At 50.6% G+C, this 20,429-nt stretch overlaps 1 protein-coding gene across 4 annotated transcripts in view; it reads right to left on the reverse strand.

Moving 5' to 3' along the window:
• Positions 1-20,429, reverse strand: part of Ssbp3 (single stranded DNA binding protein 3) — a 141,059-nt gene that overhangs the window by 34,746 nt on the left and 85,884 nt on the right. For all 4 annotated transcript variants that reach the window (XM_087904771.1, XM_087904770.1, XM_087904769.1 and 1 more), the window contains exon 5: positions 5,160-5,249. In XM_087904771.1, coding sequence (XP_087760897.1) covers positions 5,160-5,249 — 90 coding nt within the window. The remainder of the gene's footprint in view (positions 1-5,159; positions 5,250-20,429) is intronic.

The raw sequence follows: 20,429 nt of genomic DNA on the forward strand, positions 1-20,429 counted from the left end.
TGGAGGGCGGGCAGAGGCTGGGGAGGAGGGCGGGCAGTGGGCAGAGGCTGGGGAGGAGGGCGGGCAGCAGCTGGAAAGACAAGAGGCCTTTACAGAAGCCACAGTCCTCTGCCATGTCCAGGATCATTTTCCCAGTCCAGACCTGTCCAACCCCAGCGGTTCCTCATTTGTACTGCAGTCATGCTGTTGGCTCTGGGGCCTGCTTTCTAAGTCAATACAATCCCAGAAGACGGAAGGAGACACCTCTCTCGACTGGAGAACACTTCACCCCACCCTAAGAAGTTCAGACAGCTCCACTAGGAGGGCCTGGGCACCATCAGGACGGGGGGAAGGGGTGCTAAAGAGGCATTACTACTACACCTAATCCCTGCTACCAAAACAGCCCAGCATTGCCTAACCCTGTGGTAGCAGTTTCCTGGCTGGAGGAATGGTTCATGTCCTCTGCTCTCCTTTCTTCTGGAGGGGAAGGCATCGACTTTCTAAAGCCGGTTCACTACCACCAGTGGAACGTTCTTGTCAACTGAACTTTGATCCCTTAGAACACACCACTCTGCAAGGCTCCGACGGGCACCTCTGATTGCTGACGACCACCACCACCAAGCAGGTCACTGCTCACCATAAAACTGCAGATGGTAGAATTGCCTTCTCTACAAAGCTCTGTATTAGCGTCTCTCTATTCCCTCAAGGAGCTGGTATCTGAGGCTGGAGCCTCACAAGACAAGGTTGTCTCTACCATTTGGCAGGATATCAGCAACCAGCAGAGCCCTCATGAGGCTGTGTCTCTCGGGGAGACCGCAGCTGAGTCTGCAGGAGGAAGGGTTGAGGTTGGGGATCTCCTCCTATCTGCTTCTTTCTCTCTTTTCCAGGAGGTGTACAGTGCTTCCTCCTGGTGACCTTGTCCTTGTATGGGTCACAGGGTGAAGGGTTAGGTAGGTCCTGTAGGGTATTGGGCATGGCAGGAAAAGAGGAATGAGATAGGAAGGAGGCCTCCCCTGAGGAATGGGTAATGGGGGGAACTTTACTGTCTCTACCAGCTGAGCTTTGGATATAAGGAGCTGGCTCCCTCTGCTAGCCCAGGACTGATCCACAGAACACAGAACTTCTACCTCTGTGACCTTTGCTGGATTCCTATGGTACCAGTTCCCATGCCCACATCTAAGAACGACAAGACTGGACTAGCATATACAATGCATACCACACTCTCACTGGTTCTGTCATACTGAACATTGTCATTGGGCTCCTGTGGAACTTGTTGGTTGGGCAACCCCATCTGGATACTGACTGGAAATTTATGTGTGACTTTTTCAAGTCAACAGCATAGTCCTTCCTCTCCAAGATGAGTGACAGGCATTACACTTGGACTTCAGTGGCCTGAGGAAGGAGAAGGTATATGGGGAGCCAGGAAGCCTGAGGTTGGACTCTAGTATAAACCTTACTGACAGCGTGGGGCAGCCCTTCACCTTCTTTCTAAGTTTCCCTCTTCCACCCATCCTTGCCTCCTTGGCAGAATCACCGAGCAAAACAAAAGTAAGTCGCATACTTAAAAACATAACTGAAAACAATTATTGGAATTTAAAAACAAAACAAGAATGGAAACAGTCTGTACCCAGTGCTCAGCTCTATGACCCCTGTTCCTCCTGTAACTGTCCAGTTCAGAGTCTAGAAATCTTTACTGGATAGTTTCCCCATGGGGCCAAGAAACTACGGGATCTAGCCAAGGCCAACCCACTTGTCAGATGTATAGCCTGAGTCAAAGCTTGATTATCTAAAATCCATGTGGATTCACAGCAGAAGACCAGAGCTGAAAGACTATCTAGTCCAGCCTGTACCATCTACTGATGGGAAAACTAGAGTCCAGCAATGAAGCACTGGCCCAAGGCCACTCAGCAAGTGCATTTCTCCAGAGCGACAGTCCTGAATGCCCAAGCTGGCTCTTGGTCAGGCTGTGCCTTGTCAGAATTCCAGGTCTAGCACTTCAGGGCTGGCTAAGCTTCTGTTCTGCACCAAGGACCCCACAAATAAATTTGGTTCAAACATGCACTGTGTCCCTCTCTGGCACTGTCACATACTGTGACTGTCAGAGTTTGGGCTTTTTCTTCTTAATAACAAGAACGGAGAATTCATCTACCCTGGTTAAACTCGAGGCCTCCAAGAACTCCAACAGTCTCTCCAACCATAAAGTGTGACTGGGTCAGTAACCGAATGACCAGACATGTCTCACACCACTCCAGAGTACTGGATAGGCACTGCCTATCTCAGAAACTTAGACCCGAAGCAAACAGGGCATCTCCTGCACTGTTGGCCCAACCTTCTAACTCCATGAGTGGCCTTCTGCATTGTGGTTGGAGGCCTAACAGAGGGAGTCCTGCATGATATCTTGTGAGCCTCCGTAGGCGGTAGTCAGCTGTCCCCTCCTTACCACTGTGGAGCCCCTACTGGTTTCTAAATTTAGGACAAACTAGTGTTGTGGTTTTGACTTGGAGAAGTTGTATGATACTGCAGGACAAAGCTGGCCTGGCCACTGGGCTGGCCTCCCAAGACACAGCCCTCTTGCAGCACAGCCACCTGCCAAGGCTATAGCCAAGAAGTACAATTGTTGACAACAGATAAAACCCCCGATATCACCTCTACTTCCCTTCCAATATCAGAGTGGCTGCCTGAAGACAGTAAAGGGTGGCAATCAATCGCTAATATTCCTGTCGAGAGTTGATCTGTTCCGGAAATGGGCTGTTGACTTCCTCCTTTACAAAGAGATGCCCTTTCTCTTTGCAGGGGCCCAGGCCAAGTGGTCAGCATCAAAGACAGCAAGCACCATGCTGAGTGCCTGGGCTGCCCTACCTCCCTTCATCGAAAGGAAGGAGAATGATGCTGGGGAATAAAAAATACAAACTGCTCACAGTCAGTGAGAAAGCAGAGAAGTCAGGGCTCCAGAACCATCCTGAATGGCCCAGCCAACCCTTGGCAGTGCACCTTGCCTGGGGAAGAGAGATGACCTCAAGGCAAGAATCTAAAAGATACCCCTGTTTAACAGTGGCTGGTAGTGGCTAAATAAGGGCAGGAACCAGTTTGGGCTTTCTGACCACACACCCCCAAACGTCATAGGGGAGGGCCCACAAAGTATGAGTGGAATTAGAACTTAACCATGGAAGATTCTAGCAAAGCAGGAAGCTGGGAGCTGCCCACATATCAACAGACCCATTCCTTGTCCTAGGCTCAGGCCAAAATAGAAGTCAACGGCCTATTTTTAAAAATACAATTGGCAGAACTAGAGAGATGGCTCAGCAGTTAAGAGCACTTGTTCCTCTCACAGAGAATGCAGGTTAAATTTTCAGTACTCACATGGTAGTTCATAACTATCCATAACTCCAGTTCTAGGGGATCCAGCACTGCTCTGATCTCCATTGGCATCAGGTACATACATGGTTTACATATGGATATGCAGGCAAAATATTCATACACATAAAATAAACTTTATAAAAAGTACTTAATTTGTTTAAAAACAAAAACCCACAGTTAGCTACTCTCCACTTCTCACTACAGAGCCTGCAGCGGGAACATGGGAGCTAAAAACTCCCCTGAGAACACTCAGGACAGAGACACGAGTGGCTGAGATCCTGGGGTGAGTTCTGTCTACCAGGCAGGGAAGCCGTGCTTTCCCTGCGTCGGGGCATCTGTGAAACCATGTGCAGAGACACATGAACCAGAGAAAACTCCCACTGAGCAGGACAAAGTAGAGAAGCTGGCTGGATCAGCGTCCCCTCTGGTACAGCTCTGGCCTTTCTTGGGTCAGCAGGCCCCAGGGGGTTTTAAGCTCTTGCTTTCTCTCAGCCTCTCCTCAAGTCTGCAGTCTGAAGCAGCTCCTGTCTCCATACCTTGGACAAGGCCCCAGTTCTGGTGGCATGCTGGGAGCACGCAGACAGGCACGTGGCCATCTGATGGCCTGAACTGTCGTCTCTATATCTCTTTCTTCTCAATGCCAATCTGACGAGCAGCCTGCTGCTTCTGCTTTAAGGAGTAAGCCAACTTCACTCATCTTCTTAGTGAGTATGTGCTCTAGCCTTCCTCTTCCCGGGTTTACCAGGAACTAAAATGTGCAATCTTGCGAAGTGGAAGTATCTCCTAGCCAAGGTACAGTGATTCCACGGGGTGTCAGTTTTGTCTCTGCTCATGACTCCAATGTTCCCGTCATGCACTGTGCACAGGGCCCTCTGGCCTAACTCTGAATTCCTGGGCTTTCCATTAAGAGCTGTCTCCACAACCCTGTCTGGGAGCCCCAACCCTTCAGAAGGCATGAACAACCAGGACCTTCTCCAACTCAGTGAGGACAGGCTTGAAAGAGTGGACGATGTCACAATCAAGAGCTCCACTAGGAACGTCTCTTTCTCACAGTCCCGCGGCTGAGGCTGCCAGCACTCCAGGCGGCACTTCCCAGCCTCGGCTTGGCGGAGGAGGACCAAGTACCAGAAGGGAGAGAATGAAAAAGGAGGTGTAGAGGGGAGGGGGTGGCCACACCCTACCCTGACAGAACAGGACAGGTGACTTCACACGTCCCATAACCACACCCCACCAGAAAGACCAACAGTGTGTTGTAGAGAAGGCGGGGCTCCCATCCCATGTGGGACCCGTTCCTGCCTGTGGTGGGCAGAGTGCGGGCACAAATACTGCCAGGTGCTGCTGTGTTCACACTTGGGGTGAAAATTAGTGGTTAACCAGCAAAAGGATGCTGAGACCTGCGGGGGGGGAGGGGGGGTCCTTGTCTTTCTAGTTACGCCTAAGGTTTGTAGTTTGGACAGGAAAGGTAAACATGACGATGACAGCGGCAACAGAACAGAAACAAAGGACGGTTTACTCATTAAAAGGGGGAAGACAAAGAATACATCTTTTGTCAAAAAAAAAAAAAAAAAAGCTCCACACTGGCCTGAACCACTGACCTCCCCACACACTGGAGTGGGCAGAGGGCACTGCCATAGCCCGCCTGGAGGTAGGCACATTCCCATCTCTTTCTTCCCTTCTGCGGCTTTTCGAGAAGTGGATGAGATGAGGTGCGGGGCCTCAACCAGCACAAAGCAACTGTATTTAAACCATGGCAAACCGAGCTGCTTTCCCCTGTGCGCCTCTCCTCCCACCTGCCCAGCACAGGGCCCCAGGCCAGCACATACCTGAAAGAAACCTGGAGGGATGGGGCCTCCGGGCATCCCATCATTGGGGGGAATGTTGCCAAGCACGGGGCTTGGGGCAGCTGCTGCACTCTGTGGAGACAGAATAGGAGGTCAGTAGCAAGCATGCAACCATACACAGAGTCCCTGCTCTAAACAGGGGAAAAGTCCTGCAGAGATGTTAGTCACTGGGCAAGCCATGGACTCGGGGCCCCCACTGCTTCTTCCTTAAAATGGGGGGGGGGGGGGAGAGAATGCCTACTTCTAGGTACACCAGAGGAGGGGGGGAATAGGGACACAGTAGACCAGTACAGTGTCTATTGTTGAACCACACCTTGCCTTTCTACCAGCTGCTCTGAGAAGCAGGGAGACCAACTCACAAACAGTGGTACCCTCTCCAAATTGCTGACTTGTTGCATAGAGCAGGTCAATAAATATCCAGTAAGAAAATGCCCAGGTTAGAAGAATACGTGTGCTCTGACCCTCACTGGGTACCAAATGACTCCTGAGAAGAGTGTGGGTTATACAATGGGAGGTGGACGTTGCTTGCTGAATGCTGCTGTCCTGGCACCCACCTGGTTGGTACATCTGCCTCGACCAACGTCTCCCTGGGGTGGGCAGACACTGGATGTCCCACCTGGACACCTTCCAACAATCTGTGTCCAACCTGTGTGGCCAGACATGCCTGGCTCTGTGCTCACATGTGCAGAGCTGAGGCTGAGATGCCAAAGCCCTACCTTGAGAAAGTCACAGACCTGGGCCACCTACCTGAGCTTGACTCCTGTCTTTCCTACTCAAGCCAAACATCCAGGTCCACCTGACCACTTCCTCCCAACGCCACTGAGACCCAGAGCCTGACATTTCCCATCAGTCACCTTCTATTTCACGAATGCAGCCCCTTCTTATCCCTCCCAGAAGTTACTTCTTTCCTTTCCTTGGTATCTTGACTAACATTCTGGACTACTACATTATGAAGTGATTTGCTCTGACAACTATAGTTCTACTTTCATAGAGAAACATTCAAGTTCTCTGTTATTTGGGCATTTGGACTTGTTACATATTACGGTATTTGTTACAGTGGGATGGGGGCAAACTTTTACATGAGAGACTGAACCTGTGAGTACACTGATGTTTTACTTTCAAGAAATGGGGGGTTGGGGTGGGGTTCTGGGGATAACGGGTAGGTCCTACTTAAGTGGGTGGTAACTTCCAGTATTTCACAGTCCTCCAATGGAAAACAGCCATAACAACCATAACAACCATGCAGCCTTAGGGGCAGGAAGCCAGGAGACGGCTTTTTTCACGTAAAGCCTGCTCCAGCGGATAAACGGAGGGGCTCTGCTTCAGCTGGAGCAGGAACGGAGACTTAAAAGGGCAGAAAAGCAGCAACTGGTGCCAAGAGGCAAATGCTAAGCGACTGGGGGGAGCTCACCCAGGGGACCTGGTCCACATCTGGCCCACCCTCACGCTCCCACACCTTAACCACAGGGTCTGCCTACTTCTGCCCAAGAACCAGCACGAGGTGTGGCATACAGCAAGTGTTCAATAAATGATTGCTCTATTATTCAAAGGCCTGCCCAAATCTGACCACCTTGGAGCCAGACCTTTCAGGATTGCGAAGAATTGGCCTCTCCCCGTGGTTTCGAGCACTGAGAGTTCCATTAAGGCACTCAACGAAGTCTCTCGCTTGAGTTTTCTCAACAAACTCAAACACTGGGCACATTCTCTAGGTCTACAGCATACAAAACCACACAGCTGCCTAGGGTGGAATAGCCACACATGAATCGAAGCAGAAAGGACGCTAGATCTAAACGGCCAGGGTCTCATACACTGGACTCAGGTCCCTTCTCATGAAGGGTTATCATTTCCTTTGTTTTCTCCCTCCCCCCTCACTCCCCTACAACAGGGTTTCTCTGTGTAGTTCTGGCTGTCCTGGAACTCTGGTCTTGAACTCAGAGAGATCTGATTGTTTCTGCCGTCCAAGTGCTGGGATTAAAAGCATGCGCCACCACCTTTCCTTAAGTCCTTCCTTTCCTTAAGGACTGCCCATCCTGGTACACATATAATGGGAAGAGGGGGCCAGAAAAAAGCACAGCACACAGCACCAAGTGGCAACCTTCCCTCACTACAGAGCACCCTGAGATTCAAGATTAAAAGCACCTAGAGACCTGTGTGTCTCTGAGCCCTGGCATATGGGCTCTAGACCCTAGATGCCCATTTCCAGGACCAATTCTAGCATGGACACATGAACAAAGGAGAAAACACGAATGCACACGCATCCATGCACACACATGTAAATATACATACACACAGACACACAGACACACACACAAAAATACATAGATTCTTACATCTGTGCCCAGGAAGTTCCAGGAAAAAAAAATGAATAAAGTTAAATACTCATGGATTGTTAAGATGGTTCAACAGGTAAAGGTGCTGGTTGGCAAGCCTGATGACCTGAAATCAATCCCCAATACTCCCAAACTATCCTCTGACCTCCATGTGCATGTTGTAGAGTGCTTGCCCCCCATAAAAAGATTTGTTTATTTTTATAAGTGGTCAGATGAACCCTGGACTCTTCTAGGCCAGCCAACTACTCCTGACCGATTTACAAGGATGCAAAAATAGTACTTTGTTCTACAAATTCCACCCTTCTTGCCCTGCCCAACACTCAGACCTTGGCATGCAGCAGCACAGCCACGTGTGAAACCACCAACTGCAAGCCTTCCTGGACTGAAACTCAAGCCAGGCCACGTGGCAGAGGGCCCAAGCCAGCAGGGGGCAGGAGGTACATCATGGATGTGGCCAGGGAAATCAAAGCAACAAATGTAGGTGTGGTCCTGGCAGAAATGCCCCTTGGGGAGAGCTGAAGATACATGTTGTTCCTAGCAAGTCAGTCCAAGAGTCTGTGTGCAGAGTCCTGGGGGTAGCCTGGTGCAACCTAGCAGTACCAACCGTCTAAAGATGCACCGTGGTGATCCAAAGGATGCAGAGAATGCCATCATCCCACAGAAAGCCAAGGCAGGAGCAGTGAGGACTGAAGAAGACACAGGACAGTGAATTTTAGCGGAACACGAGTTCTAATTGTGCGGCTCAGAGAAAACGAAGAGCTGATCTCCACGAAGCCACAAAACCAACTAGGGTAAAAACAAGTTTCAGGAGGCTCGCATGAGGGAGGAGGGTGGACATCTGCTCAGGACCAAAGAAGAGATCTAGGTCCAACAACAGAACTCTCGAGCTACACAAAGTTTCCTTGATTTATGTCCCAGAACTGGCTGCCTTCGAGAGGATGGCCTGGGGTAACGGGCCGCTCACTAGTGACGGAGCAAAAGAAGACGGCTGCATCACCCACAACCACCTAGCGTGTCCTGAGGATTAGCGCGGGAAGAACCCTGACCAAGGGTCCTCAAATCACAGCTTAGCTCTGGCCACAAACTACCCAGTATGAGCCTTGGACAGGCCTCCACACCATAAGGCGGATGAGGCTCTGCAGCCCAGTGACAGAGGTGACACAGCAGTCATAGTCAGGATGCTGAGCACAAGGGAGGTAGATCCAACACCTCTGCTCCTTTGACCAAGTCCTACCCACTTGGTGCCAGGATTAACTCAAGAGCAGCCAGAGAAGCGAGCACCTTTTCGTTCTGATCCCATAAACTAGGAGCGGGAGGAGTGAAGCATTTACGCCCCAGCATTCTAGGAAGCTGTCATTTCCGGTTTAATCTGAAAGAAAACTGAGTCTTAAAGTTATACAACTAATAACTAGGTCTAATTTTAGTCTCTGTACTTCCGGTCTCAGGTTCAGGAAATCCAAGCACCAGTCTTTTCCAGCAGCCTCTGCAGCTTCTAAGAAAAGCTGGGTACCTTTTGGCTCATGAGGAGAAACTGCAGACAGATCATTAAAGCATCCAATAATCACAATTCATTCTGTGACTGAGGTCACCTGTGTGTTCTGAACATTCCCAAGGAAGCTGACCTTCTATTTGGCCCCCTCTGTCAACTATCTCAAAGAGCCATTTGCCAAGAAAGAAGTAGGGAGTGAGACAGTGTTTGTATGTCAAGAAGAGTTAAGATCCCTCTGAAGGGTCTGTGCACCTAACTTGCCAGTGGCCTGCCTGGGAAGGAAAGGAGATCTGAGGCGGTGAAAAGGTAAGGGGGCCGTGGGGTCTGTGAACATCAGGAGTACGCAGGAAACACTCTGGCCACCAGTGCTGCACCAGCTAGCCCAGGAGGTGACAGGGTGCGGTTTGCCCCGCAGCTGCAGCTTTGGAAGACGAAGTGAGATGTGGTGACAGATATCTGAGGGACCGGGAAAGGTGCTCCAGGCAGCCACTGAGTCAGGGATTAGGGGGATCAGGGAGGCTTTATGGAAGAGGTGGCACTTGAGCCAGGGCCTTACAGGACAGCAGGACTCAAAGATGCAGGAGATACCAGCAAGAGATTAACTGCTGACATCTTAACCCTCTCTCCCGGCACCAGACTCCCGCTGTGTCTTCCCAGGATGAATCTCCACTCTGTATACCCAGCATTCATTCAGTCTCCAGACAGAGGTGGGCATGGGCTCCCTTTCTCTTCCCCAGCACAGGAGGCTTCCTTGAAGCAAGGAAGCGACAACTGCCCAGGTCCAGAACGGCCGCTCACCCCCTGTACCTGACCTTTAGTGCTCTGTTGCTGCATGGAAAATTCAGACCACCGAGATCCATCTGAGGGCGTGCAGCTCAGGATGGGCGCTACCCCGACAGAGGCCTAACTGGGTTAACACCACGGTGCCTGATCTTAGTAAACCCCAGCTTTTCTCCTCCCAGACCGCTTGAAAACAGAGGCCTGTATTTAAGTTCTAATCCCTGGGTCACCAGGAACTGGGAATACCTGGACTCTCACACTGCCTTTGCTCAGCTCTGTCACGCAGAGAACAGAAACTGCTGGGCTGTGCTGGGTCTATCGGGTAAGGCACTTGCTAGATGGGCAAGGCAGGTGTTCAGCAACTGGCAGCTGGGAGTCTGATACAGAAGTGGACGGCAACGACAGGCCTAGTTCTCCAGTTTCTTCTATTTGTTCATGTGTAAGGCAAGGATCTCACTATGTTGCCTAGGCTGGCCTTGAATTCCTATTCCTGAACTCAAGAAATCCCCCTGCCTCAGCCTCGAAGTAGCTGGGACCACAGACACACATTACAGTGTGGGTGGAAGGTTCCAAGAATAGGGTAGCACACGGGTGTGCCCAGGTGGGGATAGGCATTGAAGGGAAAGAAGATGAGGCCTCGGCCCTGAAGAAGTGGCCACCTTAGGAAAGTGGGAAGGAAAGAAAGATGAAAGAAAAGCTCGCTAGTCCTTTTCAAAAGACAAGAAGTGGCTTCCCCAGGCTGAGAGAAGAGGGCATCATACCACAGGCCGATCCACCCATCCTAGGAAGCACCAGGCTATTCTGGGAACTGGATCAAAGGGTGCCTCACGGGTAAGAGGTGGAGTCCCAAGTTACTAAAGCCGCCTGGCTGTGCCTTGGAGCCTGGCCAGGGTGCCCTCCTCTGTGAGCAGACAACTCTCTCAAGCCCACGGTGTGGGCTGTACCATGTGAAGCTTGGCCTGTCCGTGTACACAAGGCTGGGGAGGCTGAGGGAGAACAGTGCCCCCGGATGAACACCAGGCAGGAGATCAAGAGCATGCTCTTGGTACAGTGATCGTTTTCTTCTTGAAAAAAAAAAAAGATGACATGCCATTAGCAAGACACACATACATACATGCACACACGGCCTGCTGTCTTAAAGAGCTACTTACAACCACAAACATGTCATAGTAGACCAGTGACAGCTCTTTAACAAGAAGGCTGGCAGTTGCTCCTGCAGAGTGGAAAATTCCCTGGCGTGGACCCGCGTACACGCTCAGTTCCAATGACAACTTAATCCTGCGGGGACTAAGGTGCACGCGAACAGAAGTCACTGTCTCTAGGAACTTTTTGCTTGAAGTTTCAAAGGAATCACTCAAGTCAAAGTCCTCCACATCTTTCAAGGATGGGAGCCCACACCTCCTAAGCTGGCACTCAATTTAGTGGGTTCAGAGTCACTTTTCCTCGTCCTCTGCTGTGACAGGATGACTGCGCGCACAGCCTGAAAAGTTCACCGGGGTCCCTGGTATCAAAGTCAAGAAGCTAACACTTGGCAGGGAAGGGGTACACAACTTGAACCCGCTGTGTTCTCTTCTGCATAGAAGACTGGACTGGAATCCTCGGGCTCCCTTGCCTGGCCTTGGGGGAGCTATGAGGAGGCTCACACAGCCATCCCTAGCACATGGCCCGCTCCCCACTTGCGAGCTCAGAGCTGAGCAGATGACGCCTAAGCCTTTAAAGCACTACTAATTGGGCTAATTTCGCTAACAGTCTCTGTTTCATCCCCCACCCTGCGTCAACCAGCGTCCTTTGGTACTGCTGGAGAGATGCAAGCTGTTGGCTTTACTGTTATTTTGTCAGCCATTAAACGATTCATCGGAGTCATTAATTGATTTATTACTGCTGCCTGCTCAGAGGGTTTAGCAAATAAAGAATGATGTAGGTCACAATGCAAAGGAAATTGGAGCAAACACCACCACGAGGAGCTGGGCACTCACAGTGCCTGCCGCAGTCCACTCTCGTAGCCCGCCAGCCCAGCCGCCAGGTGGAAGGCAGTACAGATGGCCCTCCCGAGGAAGACTGAGGTGCCAGCCTGCCTCCTGCACAGGCAGAGACATGCAAAGCGGATAGCCGTGTCTGGAGACTGAAACCAGTTCCTGAGCAACCACCAGACACCGCTGTCAACAGAGCAGGAGGGCAGAGGAAACCAAGCTGAAAAAGGAGGAGCCCACAGATGGGCCTCAAGGCTCCTACTCCCCTGGAGGTGACACACAGGACAGCAACAGTTGACGCGCTAGCGGGTACCTCCTAATGCCTGGCCTTTTATGTGCTTATCTCTGATCCTCTCAACAGTCCTACAGTTGAGGTATTATCTTCCCCGTGTTACAGAAAGAAGCTGAAGCTCAGAGAGCTGACCTGCCCCAGGCTGCATGGCAGGCCAGGAAGTAGCAGTCTAGGACTCAAACCTGGTATATCTGACTTCAAAGTCTACATTTCTTCCCCTCTATCCTATCTTCAGACTGACATGAAAGAGCCCAAGACCTGCAGCTCAGCTCTGTGGGAACTGACAGAAACAGGCGGGGGACCAAGAAAAAGGGCACTCCAGCCGTCTCTGAGACCGAAGCTCTTGGTTTACAGGGTGAAGGGCTAAGGGGCAAGCCCTGAGGTCACATCAAGTGATAAGATTCCAGAGCTCAGTTCTGCTGCCAAGAACATCACCGGCCTGTCTGTGTGAGCGCTCAAGCTGTGAGGAAGCCCTCTCAGATCCAACACTGGGAGGACCAAAGAGACTGGCTAGTCCTGTCACCCTAACCATTCAGGGCTCCAAACACACCGGAAGGAGTGGCACTGAGGAGAGAGCAACGCTAGCACCTCTGATGATGGAATTTGTGTATGTGTGTGTGTGTAAGTGTGCACACATATTCCTGAGTAAGGAAGGCAACAGCTCTGGTACCTGGTTTCCCTACAAGCCAAACACCCCACATGTCTCAAGTTCTGTCTCCGCAGTAATCAGTTGTTGAGCAGAACTCCAGAGCAAAGCTGGCCCTGGCCAGCTTTTAGGAGGCTCAGAGGGTGTGGACGGGTCTGCACCTACCACAAACCACCAGTTTACTTCTTGCTTCTGTCTGGATACAGCCCTGGCCTAAAGGCCATCATTCAAGTTCTCGGTGGATATTTTTTGGGGGGGGGGGGGGGGTAATGCCAGGTCTACCATGTGTAAACTGAAAACAGGACTGCTCCAAGATATGGTTCTGTGGAAGGTTTTTATTGTAGACGTAAGGGAGAGAACCACGCAGGCATCTGAAGAGTCAAGTGCAGAGAGAAAGGAGTAGACTGAGCAGGGCCAGGAGACTGGACCTGTCGTGACAGGGGAGAGACACGAGGAAAGCAAGAGAGGAAGAGAAAAGAGATGAGAAAGACAGAGTCCAGAGAGAGCACACAGCCCAGGATGCCAGCACGCGCTCTGGTATGCTAACGGGCACCGAAGACAGCCTTTGGCTTCTCTGCTAGTGATAAGGGTATTGGCCCCTTTGGTAGAATCCTGGAGGAATGTCTACCTTGTCTAACCACCAGGATTTGGACCTGACACACCAATAGTGTATTCTTGCTGTTATAACAAAGGGTCCACGCACCACTGGAATGCTAGTGAGACCTGCTCAAAGGACAAGCCAGGAGTCCTGGCCTAGAAAGGCTGGAGGTGACCAGTTAGACTTCTTAAGGGAACCATGAGTTCTCTGACTTGGAAATCTGATTCAAGCTTAGATCCTTCCAAAGAGGAGGGCCACCCTGTGTTCTTCCGTCCACACTAAGGTGCTGATAGCACAAAAAAATGGTCTTAAGAAGATCTTCACCAAGGCCCAACAAATCACATCCTAAGTTCCATTTGGCAAAGAATGGGTTGCTACCACTTACACACTTTAGACCCTGACCCCAGTGCCAAAAGTCTCTCTTGCATTTGAAGTGTCAAGTCTGGACCCCTCTCTGGAATGTTGTCCTCTCCTCAGCCGAGCTGCCCCTTCATCCTGTGTGCTCCTCATCACAGCACTCGCCACACCTGACTGGAAATCCTTATTAAATTAGCCAGCTGTCTTCTCAGGGATGGGGCAGGCATGGTGTACACAGCACAGAGAAGATGCTGTCTCAGTAAATATCATTTGAGTAAATAAAATTCCTGCAGAAATTCTGCCTTTCAAAAATAGCTACCACATCCACAAGGTCGAATCCTCCTCTAACTTACCACCAGGCTACATCCATACCACCAGTGGCTTCAACATGCACACACACAAATATGCACACATGTGCACACACAAACATGCACACATGCGCATACACACACACATGCACACAGCCCCACATACCTCACGACACACTGTTCCCAGGCATATCCAGCTTTGGGAACTGAGAATCCTGGGTGCTACTGTTGCTACTGCAGAACCCTTGCTACCCAATGACTTAGGTAGACCACGTCTCCAAGAGTCACTTGGTCATGTCACACAGCGAAGACCACTGGTGAATCTTCCCCTCAAGACAACTTCGTCAACTGTCCCAGGAAAGTACTTGTATATCCAAGGGGGACAGAGGCAATGAGAAGAGTGGGGTGACTGCAAGGAACTTACCTCCCGTTGTCATTCCCACTTCAGAAGGGTAGGCCAGGCTTCACTCAGACCAGGTGTGGGAAAGAACCTGGTTCTCTGGAGACTGCTGAGACCTATCTGTCTCTCCTACTCTTGCCCAGCTTGGCAAAGCAAAGACGGCTGTTCATTCTCAGACAGCTTCAAGGCCCTGGGGTTCTCAACTGAGAACCTTCCGCTCCACTGGCCCAAAGGGTCACTTTCACACAGGACTTGGACATGGACCAAGAGAAGCTGCAAACTGCTTGGGAATGGCAGACAGAGCTCCTGGGCCCAGGTAGAGCTGAGGACGATGACGGGGCAGAGGCCCGCTCTAAGATCTATTAGGTCTTAGATATTATTTCTCTGCATCCTAGAGAATGTGCTCCACTGCAGGGGAGTCCTGTGCCAAGCCTGGGAACACTGACCAAGCCACAGAATACAGGAGACAGCCTCAGAGAAAGCTACGAGCTGGTTCAGGAGAACTACTTCACCAGACATCGCCACAGGTCTACTCCCTCGGTCACGATGAACGCCACAGGCAGGGGCAGGCGGAAGTCGGGGCTCTCTAGCTGGCTCCCTACTCTGACCCAGTGCCTCTTTCACACCCAGTTCTCGGACCCCCTCCCTAGGAGCCACTACTTTCACAGCCTCTGCTCCACAAGCTCTCCCACTCCCTCCCCTTCCATCTTCCCAGAAGGAATTCCCAGTCTTCCATCAACGCCCACACTTTAAACATCTTGCTTTCCAGGGCAGAAGAAGGAACAAGGAAGCCTTAGTAGGACTATAAACTAGAATTCAACACTAGACCATGCTGATTTCCACCTGTGTCCCTTTTCTGGGAGGCTCAGTGGGAGGACACTGAACTCAGGGTAGCTCTGCTGCCTCTGCTGCTCAGTTACCAGAGGAAGGCAGTTCGCCCTAGCCTGAGGTGCGCCCTGTGATGCAGGGCGTTGAGAAGCAGATCGAGAGGAGGACTGTGAACTAACCATCACCTCTCTCCTCTAATCCCATCCTCCTTTTCTCATTCCGTCACTTGCAACCACAGGGAAATCCTGCGACCAGCTTTTGCAAATGCCATGGTCTCTACTTGGAATGTCCACTTCTCTGCCATGCCAATGCATCTCTTAGGCTGCCCTGGGCACTGAGCAGACATTTCAACACTAGATGAGACTCCTATCCATAATGCCTTAGCATTTCCTAGCTGGTCCTGAAATGGCAAAGCAGGCCCCAATGTTTGCTACAATGTCACTAAACATCAAATGACCAAGGACAGGTACCCTGTCTGGCCACTCCCTGTGCTAACCAAGGTAGAAGACCTTTCTGAACAAAGTTCAGCCTAGCTATTTTGGGAAAGGTCTCTCTCTTTCCTTATTCTTCTTAAAGATGTAACTTCAAAAACGGACTTGCATAAGCCCCAAGTCAGGAGGGGCAAACACGGCATTATTCTTTTTTCTCTGTTATACTGTGGCTGTTAGAGCAATCCAAACTTGAATCCTGGGTCTGCTCCACTGTGAAAGCTGGAACTCAGGACAGCCGCTCCGGCCTTGACAGATGATCGAGCTCCCTCATCTGAGGCAAAACCTGCCCTAATGTGGGTAGTTTTCCTTCAATTTTTGCCTAATTCTACTCACCGCCAAGGTCTCCATGAAAGACAAGAATTTTTAATTAAACCTGGACAGCGTGTGGGCCTTCAGAAACTCAATGCAGAGCTATGTAACAGGAAGGAGACCAGAGGACCCCTTGGCCTGCATACCAAGTCAAAGGCAGGAAAGATCTAGAATGGGGTTTCCCAAGATGTCTGCACCTTGGCTGGCTCTAAAAAGTGGGTTACAATCCCTGGTTGCACCTGGTAGGGATTCCAAGAAAGAGGCCTGCTGTGTATCAGTCAGGTCCTCCACGGGGACACGCCATCTTTAATACCCCGGACACCTGCGTACACCTGTTCTCTGATGCTCTGCAGAGTGGATCTTTAGTGCTCCCAGCCCCGTCCCCAAAGCTTCCCAGCTTTCGGGTGGCAGAACTCCTCGTCCTGAGGCCAACAGTCTGCAGACAGCAGTTCATTCCTCAACAAGCTGTGGAATGGGTGATTCTGCTCCTTTACGTTCTATCAGCCTATCTTGCCAGCAGTGACCAGGTCAGTTCAAAGTCCTGCACAAACTCACAGAGAGGATAGAATTTTCTTCTGGGTTTGGCCCTGACATACCTCTCCAATGGAAACCCAAGGAAGAGTGTTCCCAAGGCCCTCCTATCCCTTCCACTCCTGAATGGACAAAGGATGCTGCTGTGGGATAATGCACACTGTAAGGACTTGTCACTTGTATTAGTTTAATAAAACGCTGATTGGCCAGTAGCCAGGCAGGAAGTGTAGGCAGGGCGACCAGACTAAGAGAATTCTAGGAAGAGGAAAGACGGAGAGTCAGTCACCAGCCAGATGCACAGAAAGCAAGATGAAAATGCCTTACTGAGAAAAGGTACCAAGTCACATGGCTAATCACAGACAAGAATTATGAGTTGATTTAAGTAGTAAGAGCTAGTTAATAATAAGAATAAGCCTGAGCTAAGAGACCAGTTTATAAATAATATAATCATCTGTCTATTTCTTTGGGATTGAATGGATGCAGGACCGGGCAGGACAGAAACTTCTGTCTACAGGACACGCACACAGTTACCCAGTTCCTGTTGCTAAGCCCTACATCAGAACGCTCACATTAAATTCCCAGGGGACCTTTACAACTAACTGATGTTCGTGCTGCAAGGCTGCAGCGAGGATGCAAGGCCACAGCTCTGAGAGCCCCTGGACCAGATGTCCTACCACATCTCCCCTTTCCCTGATTATAACCTATTGGTGTAAATAGTGAGGCTTTTTAGCTCTTGAGCCCTTGCTGCTTCCCCTGGCCAGGCTCTCTAGCGCCTACAGCATGCCTCTTAGACAGCTGCCCAAACAGGTACAGCCTCAGATTTAATTGACCTTTTGGTTCAGCTTTCTAATCTCATCAATGCTGCCTCCATCATGTAGATGGAGGTCCTGGGTTTAATACAGAAGAGTACCATCCGGTCCTTCTAGCTCGCCGCTTAGACAACACACAAACTCAAGAGGTAGTAAATCTGCAGAGAAAGGATGGAGGCCTTCTGGCAGGGGTGCAAAGCAGGGGGGTTGGTGCTGTCCCTGAGACTTTAATAAATGCAAACCACAGAGTAAGTTTACTCGTGTCTTACAGGGCACAATCCTGAAATCCAAGCTACCCAGGAGGTGGCTGCTCTTCCTGGCAGATTCAGACTCACAGCAACTGCCCCTCCCACCCATTCTCTCTGTGGCCTTGAGTGTCTACTTCATCCTGCAGGAGGAGGCAGCGGTGGGTGTGCCGGAGGACAACCAGCTGCATTTCATCTCCAAAAGAGAAGGGTTGCCAACCACGCTCCCTGCCCACACATTCCCTTCCAAGAGGGGTGGGAGGAAGGCTACAGCTTCTCTCTCCGACTGTATTAGAAAGGGTGAGGACGGCCCAGCTCCTGAACATCGGCTTTAAAAACACCACAGCTGACGTGTGCAAACATCCCCGTGCAAATACACGTGGCCTACTTCTCGATTATCTCACTTTGTCTAAATATATCATAAGAAAGTAACTTGGCAGCGGTGATAAACTCTGCAGTGGGTCCAAAATAACACACACACACACACACACACACACACACCTGCCTCGGGTGTGACTGGGGGGCACTGGGGGCTGCTGAGGGAGTTGTGCTTGGTATTGTGGATAAGTATAAGGAAAATAGCATTTTATAAGGGAAGAACTCCATGCAGGTTCCCAGTCAGGCCAGCAGACATGCTTGTCAGAGGGAGATGTTGGAGGAACGCCCAGCCAAGTACACACACACACACACACACACACACACACACAGCCCCACACCCACTGGGACTCACTGCAAGACACTGACATTTTCCACTTCACTTGCCAGGAAGGGAGCACCCTGCCCTACACCGCTTGAGCCGCCAGCCCCAAACACAAAGGTGGCAGTCATAGGGGTGTACAAACACACCTCTCCATTGGTCCAATATCCCTACCCCTGCCATTTCCACCAAAAGGGAAATTAAGACCCACAGCAGGAGACATACACGTCCATACCCCTTCCAGGCTGTCTGCAATTCTAGCACAATGCCATCCTTTGGGAGAGTTAAAGAGAGGGAGCTTCTTTGTTTTCAAAACGCATCAAATGTGGACTGCTTATGATCATCCCTAAGCCCACCCTCTTGGGCACAAGAACATTAATTTTATTAGGAAAGAGTCTGATGTTTGAGGGGCTGTGGTCACTCCCCGCCTCACCGTATTAGCCTGGCCAGCATCTATGACCTGGTCTTCACAGAGCTTGATCTGAACTGAGTTTTGACTGAGTTGAAAATGCCCACGGGGGCCCCTGATTTGATCCATAGCCTGGCATCCTCAAGTTCTTCCACACTCTGCCCTCTCAGGAATCCACCCGCATGCCCTTCTCAAGCTCACACAGAATGCAGTCTTGCTAGGCGGCCCTGTGAGGGAAGGCAGGCAGACCTCTCAGAACTTTCAGGGATTAGTGACAAGGCCCCCTCATACAGACAGCTGAGGCCGTCTCTCCCTTCAGAGCAGTGGTTCTCAACCTTCCTAATGCTAAAACCCTTTAATACATGTTCCTCATGTTGTGGGGACCCCAACCATAAAATGACTTCATTGATACTTCCTAACTGTAATTGTTATCGTTATGAATCATAGTATAAATATCTGATATGCAGGATAACTGATATGGGACTCTCAACAGAGTTGAGACTCCCAGGTTGAGAACCCCTGCTCAAGACCATGATATCCTAAGAAGCAAACAGTATCTTCCACCTCTCTATCGCTGTGCTGAGTCTAGCACATTAGAGTATTTATCTGCTGCAGCAGCAGCAGCAACAACAACAACAAAATCTCAGAACTCAATACCAGAAGGAGCTCATCCAATCGCCTCACACCAACACCTGGGAGTTTGAGACAAAGCTGGCTAGCCTGGACTAGTGTAACATGGTCTCAAAATAGATAGGCAGGCAGGCAGATGAGGGAAGAGGAGGGGAGAGGAGGGAGCCCAGAGGGAATTTAAGGGCAACTATCACCCTACTTAATAGTGTTGCACTAGAGGTTGGCCAGAACCTTCCTTAGTTACTCCAGGCTGACCACACGTCTCCAAAGATTACTCTCAACTTGCCTGCCCCAAGGAAAGCTACTCAGGAGAGGGCTGTCTTCCTTGGAGGCCTAGGGGCAGGACCTACAGGACTCATAAGCATTACCAGCCCCGAGAGTAGAAAGTCCTAAGTTAACTCCGCTCTGGGCCCAGCGCAGGTGCCAGCAAGGACATGAGGAAGGCCCAAGGAGGTCCCTGGCATGTGGAGGTTCTCGGTAAACATTTGCTGTTGCACAAATGGCCAATTACAACCGATGCAATGCAGTGTTGCACAGGCCTGTTCTGGGCACCAAGATACCAGAGAAAAGGAAGGATTATTTCTCCTTCAGGGTGGGGCAGTCTGGGAGAGCTTCAAAGAGCAGTGACATCTGATCAGACACCATCTGTTATTTTTCTCTAATTGTTCCACATGTGTGAAATTTTGAGTCTCTCTACTTAGATTGCAGACTTCAGAAGGGACAAGCCATCACTGCTGTGTCTGCTTTTTCCAACAGTGTCCACTCTCAGGAGACTGAGAGCTTAGTAGGAGTCATAGACCACACTTCGTTATTATTAAAGCAGAGTTGCTGCCCTACTTCCTGAATCTTTCCAGAAAAATCAAATGGCATATACTAACACTCTCAACAACCCAATGCAACAGGCATGGCAGTCCGGCCTTAGGCCTCCGGGAACACCAGTGCCCGACCAGGGGTCACTGAGTCACTTTCACGGTACCCACTTTTGCTTTTCATGAACTCTGCAGGGCATGAATGAATATTTCCACTTGACAGACTGGGAAAGCAGAGGCTCAGAGATCACTAACTAACTAAGGTCAGGGGCAGACCACGTCCGGTCTCCTCAGCCTGTCACAGTGCCCAAAGTATTAGTTTTG

Source organism: Myodes glareolus, chromosome 3 (assembly GCF_982192425.1).
Source record: "Myodes glareolus chromosome 3, mMyoGla1.1, whole genome shotgun sequence".
Lineage (NCBI taxonomy): Eukaryota > Metazoa > Chordata > Mammalia > Rodentia > Cricetidae > Myodes > Myodes glareolus.